The sequence below is a fragment of the Bemisia tabaci genome, chromosome 7, assembly GCF_918797505.1.
Source record: "Bemisia tabaci chromosome 7, PGI_BMITA_v3".
Classification (NCBI taxonomy): domain Eukaryota; kingdom Metazoa; phylum Arthropoda; class Insecta; order Hemiptera; family Aleyrodidae; genus Bemisia; species Bemisia tabaci.
The window spans coordinates 31114249-31134077 of NC_092799.1; the positions used below are offsets into that span (position 1 = coordinate 31114249).

Here is a 19829-nt window from a genome sequence, read left to right on the forward strand (position 1 = left end):
CCCACCATGTGCTGTTCTAGCAATTTGCTATAGTTGAGCCAAGCGTCAAGATAGAGGTTGTCAGATTTTTATATCACACAGACTGTCATGATAACGTTTAGAGCGAGATGTGAATCACGTAGAGCATTGAGTTTTCATTAGCGGGTGGTTTGAATTCGCGCATCAAGTATCATTAAATATCTTCGTAAGGAGTTAATTTCGGTAATTCTCGTTGTGTGCATCGTGTTTTACGTGAAATTTTAGTTACGGAAAGTGTATCAGAATGCTGAAATTCGTACCTTGTCAAGTGGTCCATTAATTGGACTACTTCTGCCAAACGAAACTATGGACGAGTGGAAAAGATGGCTTGTGCTCCATAAAGCATAAGAAACAACATTAAAGTGGGCGTGATTCTCTTTGCGGAAATAGAAGAGCGGAAGTTTACATTCTGTTGAACGGAACTATAAGCCAACTGAATGTGGCACTCATGAGCCATGGTCATGGGAAAAGATGGTTGTGGACAAGGCTCATGACGAGTTAAAGCGGAAGGCGAGGGACCGCGGCGGCGGCTTCGTTGCCGCTGACGTCACCGGCGCCTTATGATTCCCATTCATTCCTACAGCCCTCGTCTAACGAGCATACCCTTTCTTTTCCACCTGTTTTTGGTTCCGTTTGGCAGAAATACGTCCAATCAAATAAGCAAAGAAATAGGTCGCCTACTCACTTGCTCTGTAATTTTTCCGAGAGAGTATTGCCACCTCTGTGCCGCTCTCTGATTGGGTCATCAGTTTTACGCTATCATGGGGCTCTAAAGTTGGACCAATGTAATCAAACCCGACCCATAGAGACACGCATTATCGGCTGAGAAATGAATGATAATCGTACTCAAAGGTTAATTTTTGGCATAAATATCCATTTAGACCTTGATACACGATCAAATTCCCGAACCAGTTACCATCAAAGTGTCGGGAGTCATCAGTCTTAAAACATTAATTTGCTCAATTTTAAAATGAAAAATTGACAGAAATTTTTTGTGCGGCAGGAAATGATGAATGGTGGCACTTCATTTTGATCAAAATTTGACGGCCCCTCAAATTAAAGAGGACTGTTGCATGGTGACCATCAGTCATCGAAAGGTCTACTTTGATCAGAATTGGTTCGGAATTTGATCGTGTATCCAGACCTCATAAGTTGAAGTCCAAGCGATCCAGAAGTTGGATATTAAAACATTTTATCACATCCAAAATCACGTTTAGAACTCTGTGAAACTTTGTAGCCATTTTATTTGTTTACTTTGGGCCAAACCAGGAGCGGAGGGGCTGCTGGGGTTTGTTTACATCGGTCCAACTTTGGAGCTCCATGATAGCCGACCAATCAGAGAGCGGCACACTTTTTCTGTAGTAAAAGGATTGAGATGGCAATACTCCTCCGTATACAGATACTCTAGTCCGATCCTATTCGTAATGGTATGAAGTATGTTGTAAGTCTTACCTGATGAATGCTGCGCGGAAAGTTCGATTAAAAATTGTGTAGATGATGGGGTTGATAGTGGACGATACGTATCCAAGCCAGAGGCAGATGCTGACGACGTGGTCGGGCACTTGGCAGTTTGGCTTGGGACAGATGGCGAAAAGGATGTTGAGCGAGAAGAAAGGCGCCCAACAGAGGACAAACGTGAAAAAGACAAGACCCAGCACCTTAGACGCCTTCTGCTCCGTCCGCACAGCGTTCGCCGCAGCCAAGTTCTGCCGTTTGTTTCGGTTCGCCAGAAACCTGTTTGAAATTCAGCTTGGGTCAGTATTGGTCCAGCGAATTCGATCAATTTAAACTAATATTCATGCCCTCTCAGTTAATTTTCATGAGATTCAACCGACACTTTTCAAAATCTTGGAGTGCTCCTCACTTCGAAGTTTTTTTTTTATTAATATTTCATTGTATCATCTCTCATTTATTCGCAGACATCTATTTTATTTTTCTCGACAGCGTGTGAGTGGTTTGTGGTATTTATATTAGATGGCGCTGTTTCCTTCGCGTCCTTGGTAAATTTCAATCACGCGAATCATTCCAACGCGAGTTCGATTCCAAACACAGTGTGGCCGGCGTTTAACTTATATCAGCGCCTGCAAGACTGCATGAATACTTCTCGCATTGCGCCAAACTCAGTGCAGTCGGCCACTTGGCGTGAAACTCATATTCGCGCCTACTAGACTGTAGGAATGCTGTAGGACTGCGTGTCATCATTCCTAACTTTCTGCTCCAGTTTTTACTAGAATTATAGGGAAAATATGTATCCTCATTGTAACGTTTCAGAAACTCGGATAATATTTAATTTTTTTTGTTTGGTTATACTAAAAGAAAATAGAACGAACCAAAACATGGAGTCAAAATTTTCCATATTCTTATTCTGGATCGTTTTTCTCAGTGGTTGGCCGCCGCGTAGCGACCACAGGTCCCGGTTCACTTTTTAAATGTCTGTGAAAGCTCTCTGGGCCATTCGTGCTGCGAGGGCTATTCATGGAAGTGAGACATGCTCGTAAGTGAGGAGGTTTGAACAGTCTTCCCCGATGTAGTTTTCTACCACGAACTACTATAAGGTCGCCAGATTAACGCTTCGTCGTTGAAAATTGAATATTCGCGCGGACATGTGAGTTTTCAGCACCAGAAAAACTCGCGCACTCCTATACATTTCCTAAAAGGCACGTCAGGGAGCATTCGCGCAATCTTATCGCAGCCAGTAGAATTTAGCGTAGAAAATAATGGGGAGACTGCAGGGAGACTCCAAAGCCAAGCGATGACTTGGGTTATTTTTTATTTAACTTTGTGTATTTACCAAACTTTTCTGCTGAGTTTTCTCTTTTTGTGCTGTTTAGCGTAAAGATGACCAGACATCTATAGCATTCACCATACTTTTGGTGAAGGTAATTAGAGTTACTGTATTTGCTACGGTAAAGTTTATTTGTGTTTACCATACTTAACTGTCACTGTATCTCAAGCCGTACATTTTTTCAGTGTCTGGGACGAATTTTATGAATGAGGAAACGATAAAGCACCAAAATATAGCCCGAATATACGAATAAATACGGAGGGAATTAAACATAGGTCAACAAGGCTAAAACACGAAAAAACATTAAAAGGCAGGACGTTTTGAGATGTTGCCAGCTCATTTTCAGCTGCAAAATACCAGTGGCGTGGCGTGAATTGCGATATATAGATTGATATGTATTTTAAACTTATAGTAAAGAATCGATTATTAAGGTGTTCGCTGCGAACACCCTGTTTATCGATCCTTTTCCACAGGTTTAAATGGCAGATCATTCGATTTATCGCAAAGCACGCCACGCTACTGCAAAATACATAAACAAATGAATACAAAATTGTGTGGCGTATTACTTCATTCGATTGTGTGACCTGACGACGGCTGGGGCCAGGTCGCCACTTAGATTAGCGCCTGCAAGACTGCATGAATACTTCTCGCATTGCGCCAAAGTCAGTGCAGTCGGCCAGTTTATTTTTTACTTATTTTTTGTGTTTTTTGCAACTGCCATGCCAATAGGTAACAGTTCGAAACGTCTTGCCTTTAATTGTTTTGTTTACCCGTGTAACAATTCCCTCCCTATTTAGGTATTGAATGAGGACATTTTACGGGTAGCACTCACCTTAAATTTAAAGTGGAAGGTGTGACGTTGAGTTGCAGTCTTAGTGTTTTCAGTCTGAAGTTCCTCGTCTCGCGAGCTATGTTGTCGGGCGTTTGGGTCTCCCGGTCGCAGACGCTGGCGTCGACGGTCGGAACCACCGGAACTCCGGATTTGGAGCCGCTCTCCGATACGTTGCTCCCGCCGTTGACGAAGTTCAGTTGCGACTGAGAGGAACTTACGATCTGAACGTTGTTTGATTGCCTGTTAACATAATCCATGTATGAATTGCCATAGTTCTACGACCAAAGTCCGAACCAATCCTGATCAAAGTCAAAACAAGCGGGAAAGTTCTAATACTGTCGTATTAGAAAAGCGCTCAGGTGTTAGTAAATGTATTTAGTGAAGAAAGGAAGTATAAACTCCGTCGACTTGGCTGGGGAATGGAAATAAAACATCAGCTGACAGCAAACAAAGGTTACCAAGGAAACCGTAAACGTGTTTTTTCGTTTCCCGAAAATGATAGCCACCGTTGAGCTCATCAGGCGCGTTTTTTTTTAGGCTTCTTTTATTTTCAACGATCACATTCGATAAGAATTACACTACCGCTAAGGAAATTTCTTATAGACAAACGATCGTAACTACCCGCGCATTACGTTAAAAGCATAAAATGCAGTTTTCACAGCTTTATTTATTTTGAAAATGGACCCCCCCCCCCCCCAAAAAAAAGCCTACACATCGATGAGCTGGTGCGCCATTTAAACGAATTAGCACTAGTATACTAGTATTCTAGAGGCAAGTCGAAATCAAAAAGCGCTGCCTATCGACCGAGCGCTTAAAATATAGGAGAAACAACGGGAAACAATAAGGCTATAAATAACATAAAAATCGGAGACATTTCGGGCCAAAACTGAGCCATTTTTAGTCGGGAGACAAAAAATAAAAGATAAAAATTCCTAAAAGAAACCTGCAGACTACACGATGACCCAGAAAATCAAAACAAAGACCTTTGTTTGTGTTGTTGTTGTTGTTTTTTGTGGTCTTTGTTTTGATTTTGTGGGCCAACGTGTAGTTTGCAGGTTTCTTTTTTCAATTTTTATATTTTATATTCATTCTTCCGACTGAAAATGGCTCAGTTTTGGGCCAAAACGTCTCCGATTTTTATGTGTAATTTTTAGCCTTGTTTCCCGTTTTTTCTTCAATGTTTTTTGATAGCACCATTGTCATGCACGGGTTGCTGTTTTTTTTCAAAAATTTTATCCTGATCAAAGTGGACCAGTTGATGACTGATGGTCACCATTCAAGAGTTCTCTTCGATCAAACTTGGACGGTTCCAATTGCAGTTCCAAATTGCAAAATGCAGTCCAAATGCTTGGTGTCGCGTTTCGTGGGTCAATTGACAAAGGGCGACTTTAAATTATTAGGCTCCATGTTTTCTATTTAACATTTTATATCGAACGTCATTCGTGTAAATAAAATAATTGGAAATACCCCGTAATGAAGGTATTAATTTTTTCTGTGCATACACTTAAACTTCTCGCTCATCAAAGAAGCATGATTCACCAGAGTTAAGTCGCACTTCAAAAGTTACCGAAACTTTCAATGTAGTATGAATAAATGGTGAATTCAATCTCGACGCTTGGCTCAGCGGTTACACTTCACGCTGGAACATTCATAGGTTGTTCACCTGTAGGTAGTATTGTATATTTACCTATCAAAAAGTGTCGAGGGACGGAAAAGTTTGCCTGCTGTGAGGCCGAAGGTTTTTCGACTCTTTGGTGCTGCTGCGTAGGTGTCAGAGGTCGGAGTGGTCGCCCTTCCACCACCTTTTGGTTTGCAGTAACGGCCTCCAAGCCGCCGGAACACTGGCTCAGACTCCCCTCCTGGATGGGTCTCAAGAAATCGAGCCTGGAAAAAGAATCATCATAGGGTGACGACTTCATAGAAAGCCTTTTATTCATCACCGTCAAAGGACAGAAAAATAGTATCCCTTGCAAACCTTCAATCTAATCTTCAGTTCTGAAACATCTAAGTGGAAAAACCCGGAACAAATCAGGACATTTTACTACTCATAAAGGGCCGTCTCTAAATTACGTAACGCGATGAGGGGGCGGGGGTCGAAGAGAGCGCTACCAGGTTGTCTACAAGTTCGGAATTTCCGGAAAGTACGGAAATAGTACTGCTTTTTTAAGGGCGGTCCGGAAGTACTGAAATAGTACGGAAATTCCACAAGAGGGTCCGGAATTTTTTCATTTTTTCGTCATTATTGTCGGAATTTGAGCTAGGAACTCGAATTTTTGAAATTTTTTGAATTTTCTTGAATGGAGGTACAGAAAAAGTACTGAATTTTTCTGTTGAGGAGGTATTGAATTTCTCGGAATCGTACCGAAGTTGTACTGTAAAAGTACTGATTTTTGGCCAGCCTGTTTTAGTAGACACCCTGGCTGCGCCATTTTATTTTTACGTGTTAAAGGATAGGACCCACGTCAATGGCGTTACATGGAGTAAGGGGGGAGGGGGTCAAAAATGCGGTGGGAATGTATGTCGGCTTGACAGAATGAATGATAAAATCATGTTTGAAATTGATGCATTTCTTGCCTCATGATTAGTTCAAATTACATCATGAAGGATTATAAAGGCGAGTCTCCCTTCGTACTTTTCCGGAACTTCACCCTCGTGAAATAAACCTATTGTGTGTCAAAGTTTATAACCCAGGCATCATAAAGTTTACTATTTCATTCAGTGGCGCCATGAATGAGATGAACACTGTGAAATGATACATGGGAATAGCGTGGTATGAAAGAGAGTAAATTCACACAGCTACCGCCATCTGTAGATTTTCCTCTGAACGTGAAGTTCGAGCTCTCCCCCACAGGTTGAGCTCCTCTGCTCCATTCATCCGTCAGGAAGAGGAAAGTTTTAAACTTTCGTCAGAGAGACTTCGTTTCTCTCTCCGAACAAAAAGTTTTTTGTTAAGTGAAATTGATATCTCGTTTTCTATTTTTTGCTGGTTTCTTTATACTCAGTGCTGGTGGACGATAAAACAAGCGTCTTATTAACTATGGTAATTATATTTTTTCTTTTACATGTTTTTAGGTTTTTTTTTTTTTTTTTTTTTTTTTCCCCATTATCACCTATCCACGAAAATGTTGTTAGCGGACTACCCGCATCTCTTTTCCAATTAAATAACTCACTTAGTCAAAGTTCAACTGATAGGAATTAAGTCACATCAAATCAGACTTGATGATGGTTCGTTCCTCCCAGACAAAGTAAGAGAAGTTTGAAGTTTTGCCTCTTCGAAGATTCAATTTACGGGATGAAATTTCAACCTTGCTTCCTGACCATACTTTTTTTTTCGACTCAAAGCTTTTGGCGGGAATAAAGAAAAGAGAATAAAGTCTCATTTTTCCTTTGTGACTCATCTTACTGAGGAGACTACTTTAAGAAATGACACAGTTGTTTTTAATTTCATCCCAATTTATTAATTATGAATGTAACATAATGTGAATGTAGCTTTCGCACAACTCAACATGCCTGGGGTTAATAATCCCCTTCAACCCTTTTTTCATATCTGGTAATGACTAAATTGCAAAGAAAATTTATTCTCATATCACCTCTCAGTTCCGAACCAATACCCCCTTTTTAAAGATGCAGGCCAAATTTCATGCACCACCCTTAACACTTCAAAGTAGAATTATTGCGTCAAGGATCCAAATATGTTTCCTCGCTGTCCTAAAATTCGGCATATGTTTTCATTGGACTGTGCTTAGTAGACGAGAACCAAACAACGTCAGCTATTTCTAAATTTAACTGGGCAGTTTACTCAAATTCGGTGATAGCTCTGCCGTGAAGAGAGCAGAAAGTGCATCTCAGTATTAGCCATGGTTAGCACATGATTTTATGTGTCTTGAGGTTCATATACACTTACTGCTCTCTTCGCTATCACGGCAAAGCTATCACCAAATTTAAGTAAATTGCCCAGTAAGCATTGCGAAGAGAGCAGTAAGGGCATATGAACCGCGAGACACATAAAAGCATGTGCTAATGATGGATCGTACTGAGATGATTTTTCTGTTCTCTTCGGTACCACGGCAGACCTGATGTGGCTTGGTTTCATCTCTACTTAAGGCGGCCCAACTTAGGGCTCCTAGGAAAAGAACAAATTATAGCCTAAAATGAGGCACAAAAAAATAAAGCAGGATCTTGAGCATTCATTTTTCTTGAAAACACTCTCAATTCTTATGAGGAAATGTATTCCTTCCCCTAGATACTGATATCGGTTTCAAAATATGTAGAATCTGTTGAGTTTTAAATGTCAGATCAATCGATATATCGCAAAACACGCCCGCCACGCCAAGAAATTGTTGGCTTTTTGTCGGCTTTCATGAATGTACACTGATAACCTTGGTTTTTTTCCAGCTAGGACCTGGCAAATTTCCATTGTAACAAGAGTTGGTGAGCCTCCATTTATGTACTTTTGAAAGAATTTTCTACACATGTTTCCGAGAAATTTATGATATTTTTTTATGCAGGCCTCCATTAATCGGCTCATTATTTTGATTTTAATACATATATCTGCCTCATTTTTCGACAGCGGAATGGAGATTTTAACTTTTGCCGTTTGCGCATAAATTTCACGAGAGAAACTCAGTTGCGCTCATGCATTTTGAGCCATCAAGGAGTGGAAGTAGTATTATGCACCTACATCCTACACGGTTGCGCGTTCCAGCCCAGCGCAACATTATAATATCGACGAATCGTACGTGAGAACTCAGGTATCCTTCAATTCCGAGGGTATGCAATTTTAGCCACACCGGAGTTGATATAGTTGTATCATCACGCCGTCTAGCATCTCACAATCAGTGCTCCATCTAATGTCGCAAACAGCAAAGTAATGGATGGAATTGATAGATATCATACCCAGAGACAAGAGACCCTCCACTGGCCTCCCAGTGACAGGTGGAAGCTTTTACTTTCGGGGTTTCAACAATTCTTTATGGACAATTACTAGGGAGTAACAGTCATCACCCTAGTTTCGGCTGTTGACTTACCTACATGGTCGATGATGAGCTTCGGATGACGTCATGAGCCAAACAAGTTTCCGAAACGTCGGCCATTTTCGGCTTGTTTGCAAAACGAATCTGCCAACACGTTGTTGAACATCAACCATGTAGGTAAGTCAACAGTGGAGTGCTGAAGTCCCGAAAGTAAAAGCTTTCACAATGGCCAAGATACTAGTGGAGAGTCTCTTGTCTCTGATCATACCGCACGTAAAATTAGGGCAGGTTGAGTCAGTTCTAATCGGCTTTGCTAATAACTTGATTAGCACCATATTGTTATCATTTTTGTCCGAAAACCAATTAAAGTATCTAAATGTTAGCATATTTCGATGTTGTCAACAGTATGATTTTTGGGACGTGTTCATAGGAGCACGATACCGTGATTAGGGATAAAAAGATTTCGGTTATATCGGTATTTGAGTTCTCCCTCTTTTAAGTATCCGCAGAATTGATGGCAATGATACCGCTGGAAGATTTTAAGAATATATAAAGAAACACAGCGCAGAATTGAAAAATAAAATCAGGAACAATCAATTCGAACATTCGTCTCGCGTTCCTATCGAGATCAACCAAGTTTGGAATTTTACCATAGCCGATCAATCATAAGAAAAATCAGCATGCTCACCATTTCGTTCCATCGTAAAAATGTGAAAATGAGCTCTGCTTGCAACTTCTAGTAACACATCTTCACGTTTTTTTTCTGAAGAAGGAGAACGTTTTAATTTATGGACGCGGTAACTTATAAGTTTTACGTATTAATTAAAACAAGAATTTGTCTTATGTATCTACCGTATATAAGAAATATCAGTTAACAGAGGTTTGCCCCTCCCACCGGTTATTTCATTACTGGAGATTCTTCGTATCTTGTTAGGAAATGAACATGAACTGGTATTTCAACCTACTCCTGACAAGGACCCAGAGTGAGTGACCCAATTAGTAACGCTCATCACTCAGGAGGCATCCTGAAGATCTCGTCGGGGTACTTCAAGCCAAGTGTCTTCTAATTTGAAACTTGCACGGCCAGGACAATGAATTTCTTGCATCATTTTTTAGAACGTAGCCTGACACTGAAATTATTTCCCTTAAATGTATCCGGTGCTCGATCTCTATAACATTTCTCAGCGTTTGGTACTTAGTCGTCGATAAAGTCCTAAATATTTACCTCGCGATAAAGAGAAAGAGTTTACCTTTCCTTCGGAGTTTTAATACGAGAAGAGGTACCGAAACACCATTCCAGACAAAAGTTCGCTCGTAACCTACAGTTTCAATTTCGGTTTTAATAGGCAAAGCCTGAGAACTGTTCAAAGTAAACCCTTTTGTCTCTAATTTAAGCTCCGGCCTTTGAGCTCAAAGTGAATCCTGAAGTTAAGTTAATATGGGACCATTCTTGAACTACATCACGACAAAATTTGGAAAATTAGTCTCTCGCCTTCCATCATCGTCACTTATCACGGAGGTCTTAACTCGCCTTAAAGATTACTTGACTCTTTACAAAATCCTATCTTTTCCACATTTAAATTCATCGTTGATCCTCGATACTCTTACAGGAACTATAGAGATTTTCGCTCGACGTCACACAATTTAAGATCTCGTTTTAGAGTGTGGCATAATGAATGAACGATCCATGCGCTGCTAGGCATTTCCCTCGAGACTTTCCCGCCACTTTAGAAAGGGACAACTAGATTGGGTAAAGAATTAAAGGAAATTGTATTCTTGTCAGTATACAAAGCATAACACGACGCGACGAAAGCATCCGAAATGTCCAGATTCATCCCACGAGCCAGAAATAACCATATTTTCTCAGTTCAGATTTCCTGCTTGCCGAAAATACGAAAGTCTTTTACGAATGTGACGATCTTCCTCCGAGCCGTTGCCATTTTTTTTTTTTTTAGGATTTTGACATTAGGCGATCTTGCTTAAAAAACCTAGGCTACATAAGTCAAAAGTTGATTGCAGTTTAATACTCTAAATTGATTTTTGGAATTTATTTTGAGAGCTACTTTTTTCCTACACTGGTAAAAAAAAACCTCTTGGACCAGTGCCGCGGTGCATTGACTTGAGAGTGCAGTTTCTTGTCGCCGGATTTAAGAGTCTTGAACTCTTGTTTCAAGCGGATTTTGCATTGATTCAATTCAAAATCCGCTTGAAACAAGAGTCCAGACTCTTAAATCCGGCGACAAGAAACTGCACTCTTGAACCAAGAGGTTTTTTTTTTTTTTACCAGTGTACCCTGAATGAAAGACTGCCTACTATCAAAGATGGAAAGAAATGTTCCTCGAATGTATCTCTTGTCTTAGAAACATGTAAATATGTTTCCTGCGGTTGAGTTGACTCCCGTTGCATTTTATGTAACCGGAAGGGGGAGTTAGAACACACAGAACTTATTATTTATAATAAACCCCGATCTCTCATTTTTAAGTTGACTCTGCGGACGATGTTAGCCTGATCAGCGTGTTTTGAGCGAAATTTCAACGCGGACACTTTTGCATGTCGTAGTAGTACGGACGGTACTGTAACTTGAGCCCTGTCAGTGCCTTGTTGCATGATGAAGATGGTCTCTCGAATGTGTTCTCAGCAAGTCTTTTGCATCCATCTGAATTTTTATCAAGGTTCTTTTTCTATTTGAGAGCACAGCGCTGCCGTGGTAAGGAAGAACGCCGTGTGAGCATTCGAGAGTTGCCGAATTTCCTTCGGTAAAATATTTATTTTTGAGGCAAATTATGAATATTTTTCCTCGGAATTTTCAGAAACACTAGGTGAAATTGCGATCAAATTATCTGAAAAATTAGAAGGAAAATAACCATGAGTTAACTAGAACATGTGTATTTTATCGAAGTAAATTTGACAACGCCTGAAGGTTCATACGGCGTTTTTCCTCCGCGCGGCAGAGAGGCCCTGACTCGTGGGGTGCAATCTTCTCGGAATTGGTGCGCGTTCCTCTGAAAAATATACATGGTAGCACATGTGCATAATAAAATGCATACTCGTATGGAAATTAGCCCGACGCTGATCTCTTGAGTCCCTTCTTTCAGTCAATGTGAGCACGAAAAAATTGAGTAATACCGGAACCGAGACGGTCTTGCACTTCAGCCCGAAAAATAGAGCAGAGAGGAAGCTTTATATCCCAAGCAGAAACGCTCTCTGATGTTCATTCTTTGTTCCTTTTCACGGAAGGAAGGAACGCTATTGGCAGGTACTGGAACTCTTTGAAACATTAGACTACTTTTAAGGCGATTGAAATAAGTTACTCAACCCGAACAAAAGATAGTTGTCCGAGCCTTATTATATCCTCCGTCCACCTATTATTACCTTCGTCTAATTTGATTCAGGCGCAACTATTTGCGGTCAGTCACGATTCAAGTTGAGGTCCAGTCTCAAGAACTCAGATGTGGTCATTTTATTCAAATAATGTGGTTGAATCTCAAGATTAGGGTTCAGTCACAACCAGCCACATATTATTTTTTCCAAGAATATGCTCTTTCAATGTCAATAGTAGTGTCACCAGTTTGAGCTTAGTATAATAATTTAAATTAAATAATTGAGATAAGAATGAAATTACCATTGTAAATGTTTCACATTTTGTGAATCATCCATAAACATGACTTACTATCAAAATGAAAACATTGCAAGCACTAATTATATTGATTCCGTAACCGACAAACCATGATTTTCCGTCGATCACGTGTTATCGTCATGAAATTTTGTGGTTCATAAGTCGTAAAAACTAAAACATCTCATTTTTTTTCTCTTATTTTGCCACGTATTTATGGATAGTCACAAATGTGTCTGATTTCCAATGTATTTGTCCCGCTTTCAGGCATAATCTTAAACTGATGTGAAATCGTTTAGTGTCACGCTTACTAACGAGTTTTTAAAACGCTCAGTACGCATTATGCAGTTATTGTTGAAAGCACGGGATTTGAATTTAATAAACTGTACAGCATCTGAGGAATGCTGCTCAGCAAGTAATTAATGAAAACATTCACCTTTTTCCGGAGTAATTGCACTGTGAGTGCGTAAGTAACTACCATGATGAGCATTGGAATGTAGAACGCCACTAATGAGCCGAAAACAAAGAATGCACGATTGTTGATAACGCATTCTCGATCGTCAGGCATTATGTTGCTCGGATTTGAAACCCCTGTATACAGAAGAAAAATATCAAATTGAATTAAGAGAATGAATAACGCACCATAAAACGCACATTTATGTTATGGTTTGATTCCGAAAATGGTACACGAAAAAAGACAACATGTGCCAACCTCAAACAAGTTAATTTCATCTCGTTGCAGTTTATTAGTCCATGACCTATCCCAATCGCACTATTTTTTTTTTTTTTTTACACAGAAATTAGATTAATTCATGGTTTTACTAATTTTATGATGATTTTACTTTGCGGGGAGGGGAAGGTTGAACGTTGAATAGCTTCACGGAAGTATTTACCAATTAACACGATCTGGTTTCAAAATCTGAAAATCCAATCAAAATTCCAACTATTCAACTATCAGCTTGCTTGGGTACTCAGGAAAGGCGCTGTTTGAAGAACGACCATGAATACGACCCTAAGTTGGCGTTAGTCCATCTTTTTCCCCTTGTCTATGGGAACCACCCATTTCAATCATTAGGATCGCTCCATATCCATATGTCCTCTTTGTCCATCAATTCCAACTATCAGCCTGCTGGGCTACTTAGGAAAGGAGCTGTTTGAAGCACGACCCGACCTGAAATTGAAGGATGGTCCGTCAGTCGGTCGTGGCGGGGAGACTCGAAGGAAGGGAAACTTTTCGGACGAACGAATCCGCTCAGGTGGAAATATGCAGTGAAGTTTTATCAAAGTGGAAATCCTGTCATGCAGAAAAAGCACCTGTTGCTCGTGCTAATTGCTCTGCTTTATGCAGATATTAATGCCTCGGGGAGCCGAGCCGAATGCGAGGATTCCGAAACTTATGAACTCTCACATCAAACCTGGCTGCTCTTTCATGACTTACCCGCTTTCAGCCCGTTTCTTCAGTAAGGATATCTTCGTATTTGGAAGATTGAATTGCCTCCGCTTGTGCAAACGACCGTGTGCGCGAAGGCTTTCAACCATACTTGCTCTGTTTTTACTCGGTTTAATTGCTGCAGTCTGTGCGGAAGCTTCCTAATTATTGTAGTCCGAAGATTACATTTAATAATACGCATCAAGTGAGAAAGCTGAAAATACGCAATTAATAAAACCCAAGACGTTTTGACCCACAACTGAGTCATTTTCAGTCGGGAACAATAAAAATTTAAAAAAAAAAACTGAAAAAGACTCAGTTTTGAGTCGAAACGTCTCGGGTTTTATTAATAGTGTATTCTTAGCCTTCTTTCCCGTTTTTCCTCCCTGTTTTTTCCACTGTTATCATGTCTTGGGCTGCTCACTGGAAAAAAACACATTGGATCTAGAGTCCAGAATCTTAAAAACATCGACAGGAAAAAATACTCTTGATTCAATCGGATTTTTGCTTAAGTCAAGAACCAAGCCTCTTAATTTGAGCGGATTTCCTTTTGATTTAAGCAAAAATCTGATTGAATCAAGAGTATTTTTTCTTGTCAATGTTTTCAAGAGTCTGGACTCTAGATCCAATGTGTTTTTTTTCCAGTGCAGTGTGGTAGTGGAGACTAACCTAAATATGTGACAGAGCCGCTGACGCAGAGCGAGAGAACCCAGACGAGAGAGATCTTGATGCCGACGAGACGTTTGGTGGAGTAGGTGTGCCTCGTCTTGAGGGGGTTCCGGATGCCGAGGTAGCGGCCCAGACTGATGCAGCACATGTGCATGATGGACGCCGAACATGCCAGCACGTCGCAAGTCACGTACACATTGCACCAGACAATGTTCAGCGGCCAGTAACCTGCAAAAAAATCATAAATGTGATGTCTCGCGTACTTGGAGAGGAAACGTTTTTTGTCGTGTTCCCGGCAGTATTTTAAACGAGAATGGGCCACTTTTAAACTTCTCTGGAAAATAAAACACATTGGATCTAGAGTCCAGACTCTTGAAAACATTGACAAGAAAAAGGACTCTTGATTCAAACAGATTTAAGCTTAAATCATGAACCAAGCCTCTTAATTTGAGCGAATTTCCTTTTGATTTAAGCTTAAATCTGATCGAATCAAGAGTCCTTTTTCTTGTCAATGTTTTCAAGAGTCTAGACTCTAGATCCAATGTGGTTTTTTTCCAGCGTATTATGGCACGGGAGAACATTTTGTAAGATGAGTCGTTCTATCCAACCCTTACGCACTAGGATGCTACACAATATTCAACATGGCTGACGCTTCCGCACGCAAATCGATTTGTAAGGAAGCACCATGGTGTCAATGGTCTTTATCAACTCAAAAAAATGTAAATCCATACACAGTGGTTGATGAAATCCCGTCTCGTCACGCATGCTTAGGCGGGTTGGCGTTGGCCATGTTGAGTATTGCGTAGCATCCAAGACGGTAAGGTTTGGGATAAAACGACTTCTTTTAAGAAATGTTCAACTGTGCCAGACTATCGGTTTTCAAAGCGAGATGCTCGGAAAACACATATTCTTCAGGCAGATTGTGTAGTTAGGAGTGTATTTCAAGCTTTCCCTTTGCGCTCATCGTGATTTTTAAGCCATTTTCTATCAGCTTCAACAAAATCACACTCAATCTAAAATTTGCAACACGACAATATTTTTTGCAAATAAAATGGCTGTTATCTAAGTGGAATCCTTAAGTCATTCAAATGAGATCAGTCAAATTATGAAGAAAACTTGCAAATATGTTAACTCATCAGTTTTGAGAATGCTCGCTTGGAACTCAAATCAAGCAACGGACGATAAATTATGGCCCCTTTTACGTAAGGGCGTATCTTTATTTTCGCGTGAGCCCCAAAAAGCATAGAGTCACACGGAGCTCGCTTATGGCTCGCCTGTAAACTGAGATATGCCCTTTATATGCCTGAGGAGTGACGATATGTTCGAAATTCGGCAACCGGCCTCCCGCCAAATTATGCAAAACAAAGTTGACTTTATTACTTGCATGTGTTTACCGCGGAGAACTAGCGATAAGCACAATGGGGACGTCTCGTAACTTTATGAAAGAGACTGTCAAAGCTTACGGAAGACTTTATGTCAGGTGAAACAATATAATAGGCACCGGATTTTAGGTTAAAATTCACGTCTCAACACATCATCTGCCTCCAGGCTCCTATTGCCCGTCTCGGAAGAGTTAATGAACCTTACTCGTCAAAAGTAATATGTGTAGCTTAAAACTCTGTTCGTCATGTTTACCTATCATTCTATCAAAGTCTTTTCAGCTAATTTCAAAAATAGAAATCAAAACAGTTTTTAAAGAAAATCGTAAATCAGTGAAAATTAAATGAAATGTAAATAATCCATCAAATTTGAGCAGGCTCTAAGTGTAGCATCATGAAAGGGTTAATTTTTACTAGCTCCGAATATATTTCAGCAGTGTGACTTCGGAAATAAATACTTGGAAGGGGGATTGCATTGATTTGCCGTTAAAAAATACTACAGGTATATCAATGGAAATATTCTATGATCTTGAAAACTTTCAGGCTGATTTGGGTCTACCTTGACATTTGTCAAACCCTCGAATAAATATTTACCGTTATATTATGTATTTTTTGCAATGGCAAGTTATTCTAATCTCCGGCAAGAGCCTCTTTTCAAGTTGAATTGCTTTCGGCTTTTGCCGAAAGTGTCCTTTTCTATAATACTATGTTACAAGCCTTGTTACGCTCCTTTTCAGGCGGGTTTTTTTTTTTTTTTTTTTTTTTTATTTATTCAAATTGGGTCGAAAAATCGGTATCACAGTTTGCAAACAAGAATACTAGAACTGTGAAATCCTGCAATGTGAATCATAATCAATTAATTTCACTTTCGAGCCAATGTAGGTAGCGTTCCATTTAGATCCAACAATTTTGAGCCCTGAACACGATGTATCAGAACTTTTACTGCAGGTTGTATCTGAAAAAACGTTTCGCGAATTGCAACCATATCAAACATTCATGAGTTGGGAGCAGTTTAACATGCTCGAACTTTTAGAGCTACTATACTTGTAAAACACTCCATTAATTAGTTTCTACCGCAGTTTATGTTCGACTCGGAGTATTTTACTCTGAACGGTTCTATGTACATAGATATGTTTTATATTTTATTTTTGGTGTTTGTAGAGGATTAATTGGAACTTCTTTTAGTATATTTTTTCGTTCTGAACATGTTGGATCTTTTTTATCAAATAGATTTTTTACCCTACACTCATTTCAGTCCTTTTTCCCGCAGAAGAAATATTATTCATCGCATGATTCAACGCATCTGCTTTTGTTTAATGTCCAACAACGAGGAAAAGAATATCTTGAGGAAGGAGATCATTACGGTGAGAAATTAGAAGCGACCCGTCCCAGGAGGCATCATCACTAATTGATCGTCGGGTTAAGATTAACGATTCCAGTTTTTTGTTGAAATGCTACTTTTATTTTTTCCTCGTCCTCGTACAACTAATAACTTTTTTTCCTCTGAATCTTTTCAATTAAATCACTAATTAGAGCGTGCAATCAAATCCCAAAATAATTAAATCCAGCATTCTCTATAATTTCTACTTTGAACTATTCAATTCAGTCTTAATGATTCCAATTCTACAATTTCCGCTTAATATCTGTAAAGAAGCAAAGAAAATTAGATTTTTTTTTTTTTTATAATTCATGGTTGTAAGGAGATATTCTGAAGAATCGTTTTACAGTATGTGCGTCGTAAGTTCAGGTGTTATTATAATACACAGTGAGTAACCATAATTAAGTTTTTTACATCCCATCAAGTAAGATTTTTTTTATTAAAGGATTTATTCACGTTTTATATATATACGTCTCTTCCATTGACCATCTCTTGAAAGCGGACTGTGGCGGTTTTCTATCGAATGATAAATCTATTTGAATGAGCTAGGGCATTTTTCAAAGCGGAGGGACTCCTCTTATTACTGCTTCTGTGTAAAAAATTTCTTTACTAAATTACTTTAAAACGCATTAAAACAAATTTAGATTCCATTGATCAAACGAAAAGATTGAAACTCCTCACGACTCTTTTTCCTTATCTCTCTTTTTATGGCTTCTTTATGATTGGAAAGTATCAGTTCAACGCTTACTTCATACGTTGATTGTATAGTTAAAATCCTAAAATTTTAAGATGTGGTGAAAAGACCCCCCCCCCCCCCAAAAAAAAAAAAAAAAAACTGGAGCTGAAGAAGAATTTTATTTTTTCATCACGAGAAATAGATGTGTGTTCCTCATTCTCTGCCTTTCATGGGTTTCTACAGTCACTCGGCTGAAGCCTTAGCAAGCTCAGGGAAGAATGTTAAATATTATACAACCCATCAGGGGTTAAGTCACTCTAGTAAAAGTCTGAATCTATGGGAAAACGTGCCTGTCTTGTCACCGACACACCTTCGAGCTTCATTTTTTATGACGCGATGTAAGGCCATGGTATGCCAAAGAGTCCGTCTATTTGCATTGGATGCCTAGCCACGTTGTCTTGCTAAGTTAAAATTGTAACAGCGTGGAAATCTACATGATTCTCATAAGGTTGATTGTAAAGTCTGCGAGCCAGGATCGTAAGTTCGTTAGTTCGGATATAAAAATTTTACCTAAATTTAGGTATCCTTTTTTGATTTCGCCTGGAAACAGCCTAGTTGCGGCTTTATGCGCGAAAATTGCGCACTGGAAAAAAAAAACACACTGGATCTAGAGTCCAGACTCAAAACATTGACAAGAAAAAATACTCTTGATTCAATCGGATTTTTGCTTGAATCAAAACTAAATCTGCTTAAATTAAGAGGTTTGGTCCTTGATTTAAGCTAGATTCTGATTGAATCAAGAGTACTCTCTTGTCGATGTTTTTTTTTCCAATGCGGTGTTGGGTACAGAAAGAGCAATTCTTGCTTGCGTTGTTGCAGAATCACCACTGCCAGTATACCTATATTATAGAGTGGGAAGTTTCGGGTGAATCCTCTGAAAGGTTCAGTTTTCAGCATTGTAAAATCATAAAGAAAATTCCGCAAAAGTTTTTTTTATATATCCCGTGCATTTGCTCCAATCATAGTAACTGTGAAACGTTAACGGAGAGCCTGAGACACCGCAACCAAGAAATTCCCTTCCTGCACCCAGCGTTTTAATTGTTTGGAAATCTCTGATCTTGCTGTGTTCGTTTCTCTGCAAACAATTCACCACCTGCAATACCGCATTTTTATCCCGGGGGTATAAATTTGCGTTTGCTGATTTAGCATTCCAATATCGAAAGTTGTTTTCTCTTTAAATCCAATTTCTATCGCATAATTCTCCAGAGAAAGAGAGAAAAGAATCTCAGTGGAATTCACTCTAATTGGCTCATAACTCCCATTGTCACGAATTCTCTCTCGCGAGAGTGTAAAACGGAAAAGGTCTTATTGCTTAACGGTATGATGCAACTTTTGCCGTACTTTTATGTCCTGACTGTCCGGAAGCCTTCCAACCGGATGCCAAAATCTGATAGCGCTTGCAATGTTAATCAAAATTAAATTTGAGATCTTCCAATGATGATCGCACTTGTGGTTTCAACGAATTCCTTTACGCTTACATTCGATTACAATGTTCACAACGCGTTTTATATTTATAATAACAAGCATGATGGGGGAGTCAAAAACCCTCTGATTACATCCCCTTGTAGATTGCTTCCTCCCTTCACAAATATATGTGCGGGCGTTGCGGAAACTTTTCAACCGAAAGTAATTGAAAGCGGAGCAGGGACTTCATTTCCACGGTTTTCCTCATTATAAGTCACTCTTTTTCAAGTTCAGAAGAGCCGGCTAAATATTTTATTTTCACCCTTTCACCTTTTAGCACCTCTTCAGCCTCCTCGAGGGTTAATTTTCAGGACGACGAGGATAACAAGTCGAAAAATTGGACTTTGAACTTTTGACGGATTATACTCTAAAGTATCCTAAAGAGTAAGTTGCAAGCAATGTAGTTTATTTTTGTGCAAGGGTGTGAAGTTGCATTACGAAAACAAAATTTTGCGCCATGAAAATAGCAGATCAGAATTTTTAATGGCTTTTTCGCTTACTTATATTATTGAACTGAATATTTCAAATTATATTATTGAACGGAGAATTTAAA

At 39.4% G+C, this 19829-nt stretch overlaps 1 protein-coding gene across 7 annotated transcripts in view; it reads right to left on the minus strand.

Annotated features, from left to right (window-relative positions):
• Window positions 1-19829, minus strand: part of 5-HT2A (5-hydroxytryptamine receptor 2A) — a 237483-nt gene that overhangs the window by 3374 nt on the left and 214280 nt on the right. For all 7 annotated transcript variants that reach the window (XM_072302855.1, XM_072302856.1, XM_072302854.1 and 4 more), the window contains 5 exons: window positions 14320-14547; window positions 12658-12812; window positions 5323-5519; window positions 3636-3875; window positions 1471-1752 (listed from right to left, as the gene is read on the minus strand). In XM_072302855.1, the coding sequence (XP_072158956.1) occupies window positions 1471-1752; window positions 3636-3875; window positions 5323-5519; window positions 12658-12812; window positions 14320-14547 (1102 nt within the window). The remainder of the gene's footprint in view (window positions 1-1470; window positions 1753-3635; window positions 3876-5322; window positions 5520-12657; window positions 12813-14319; window positions 14548-19829) is intronic.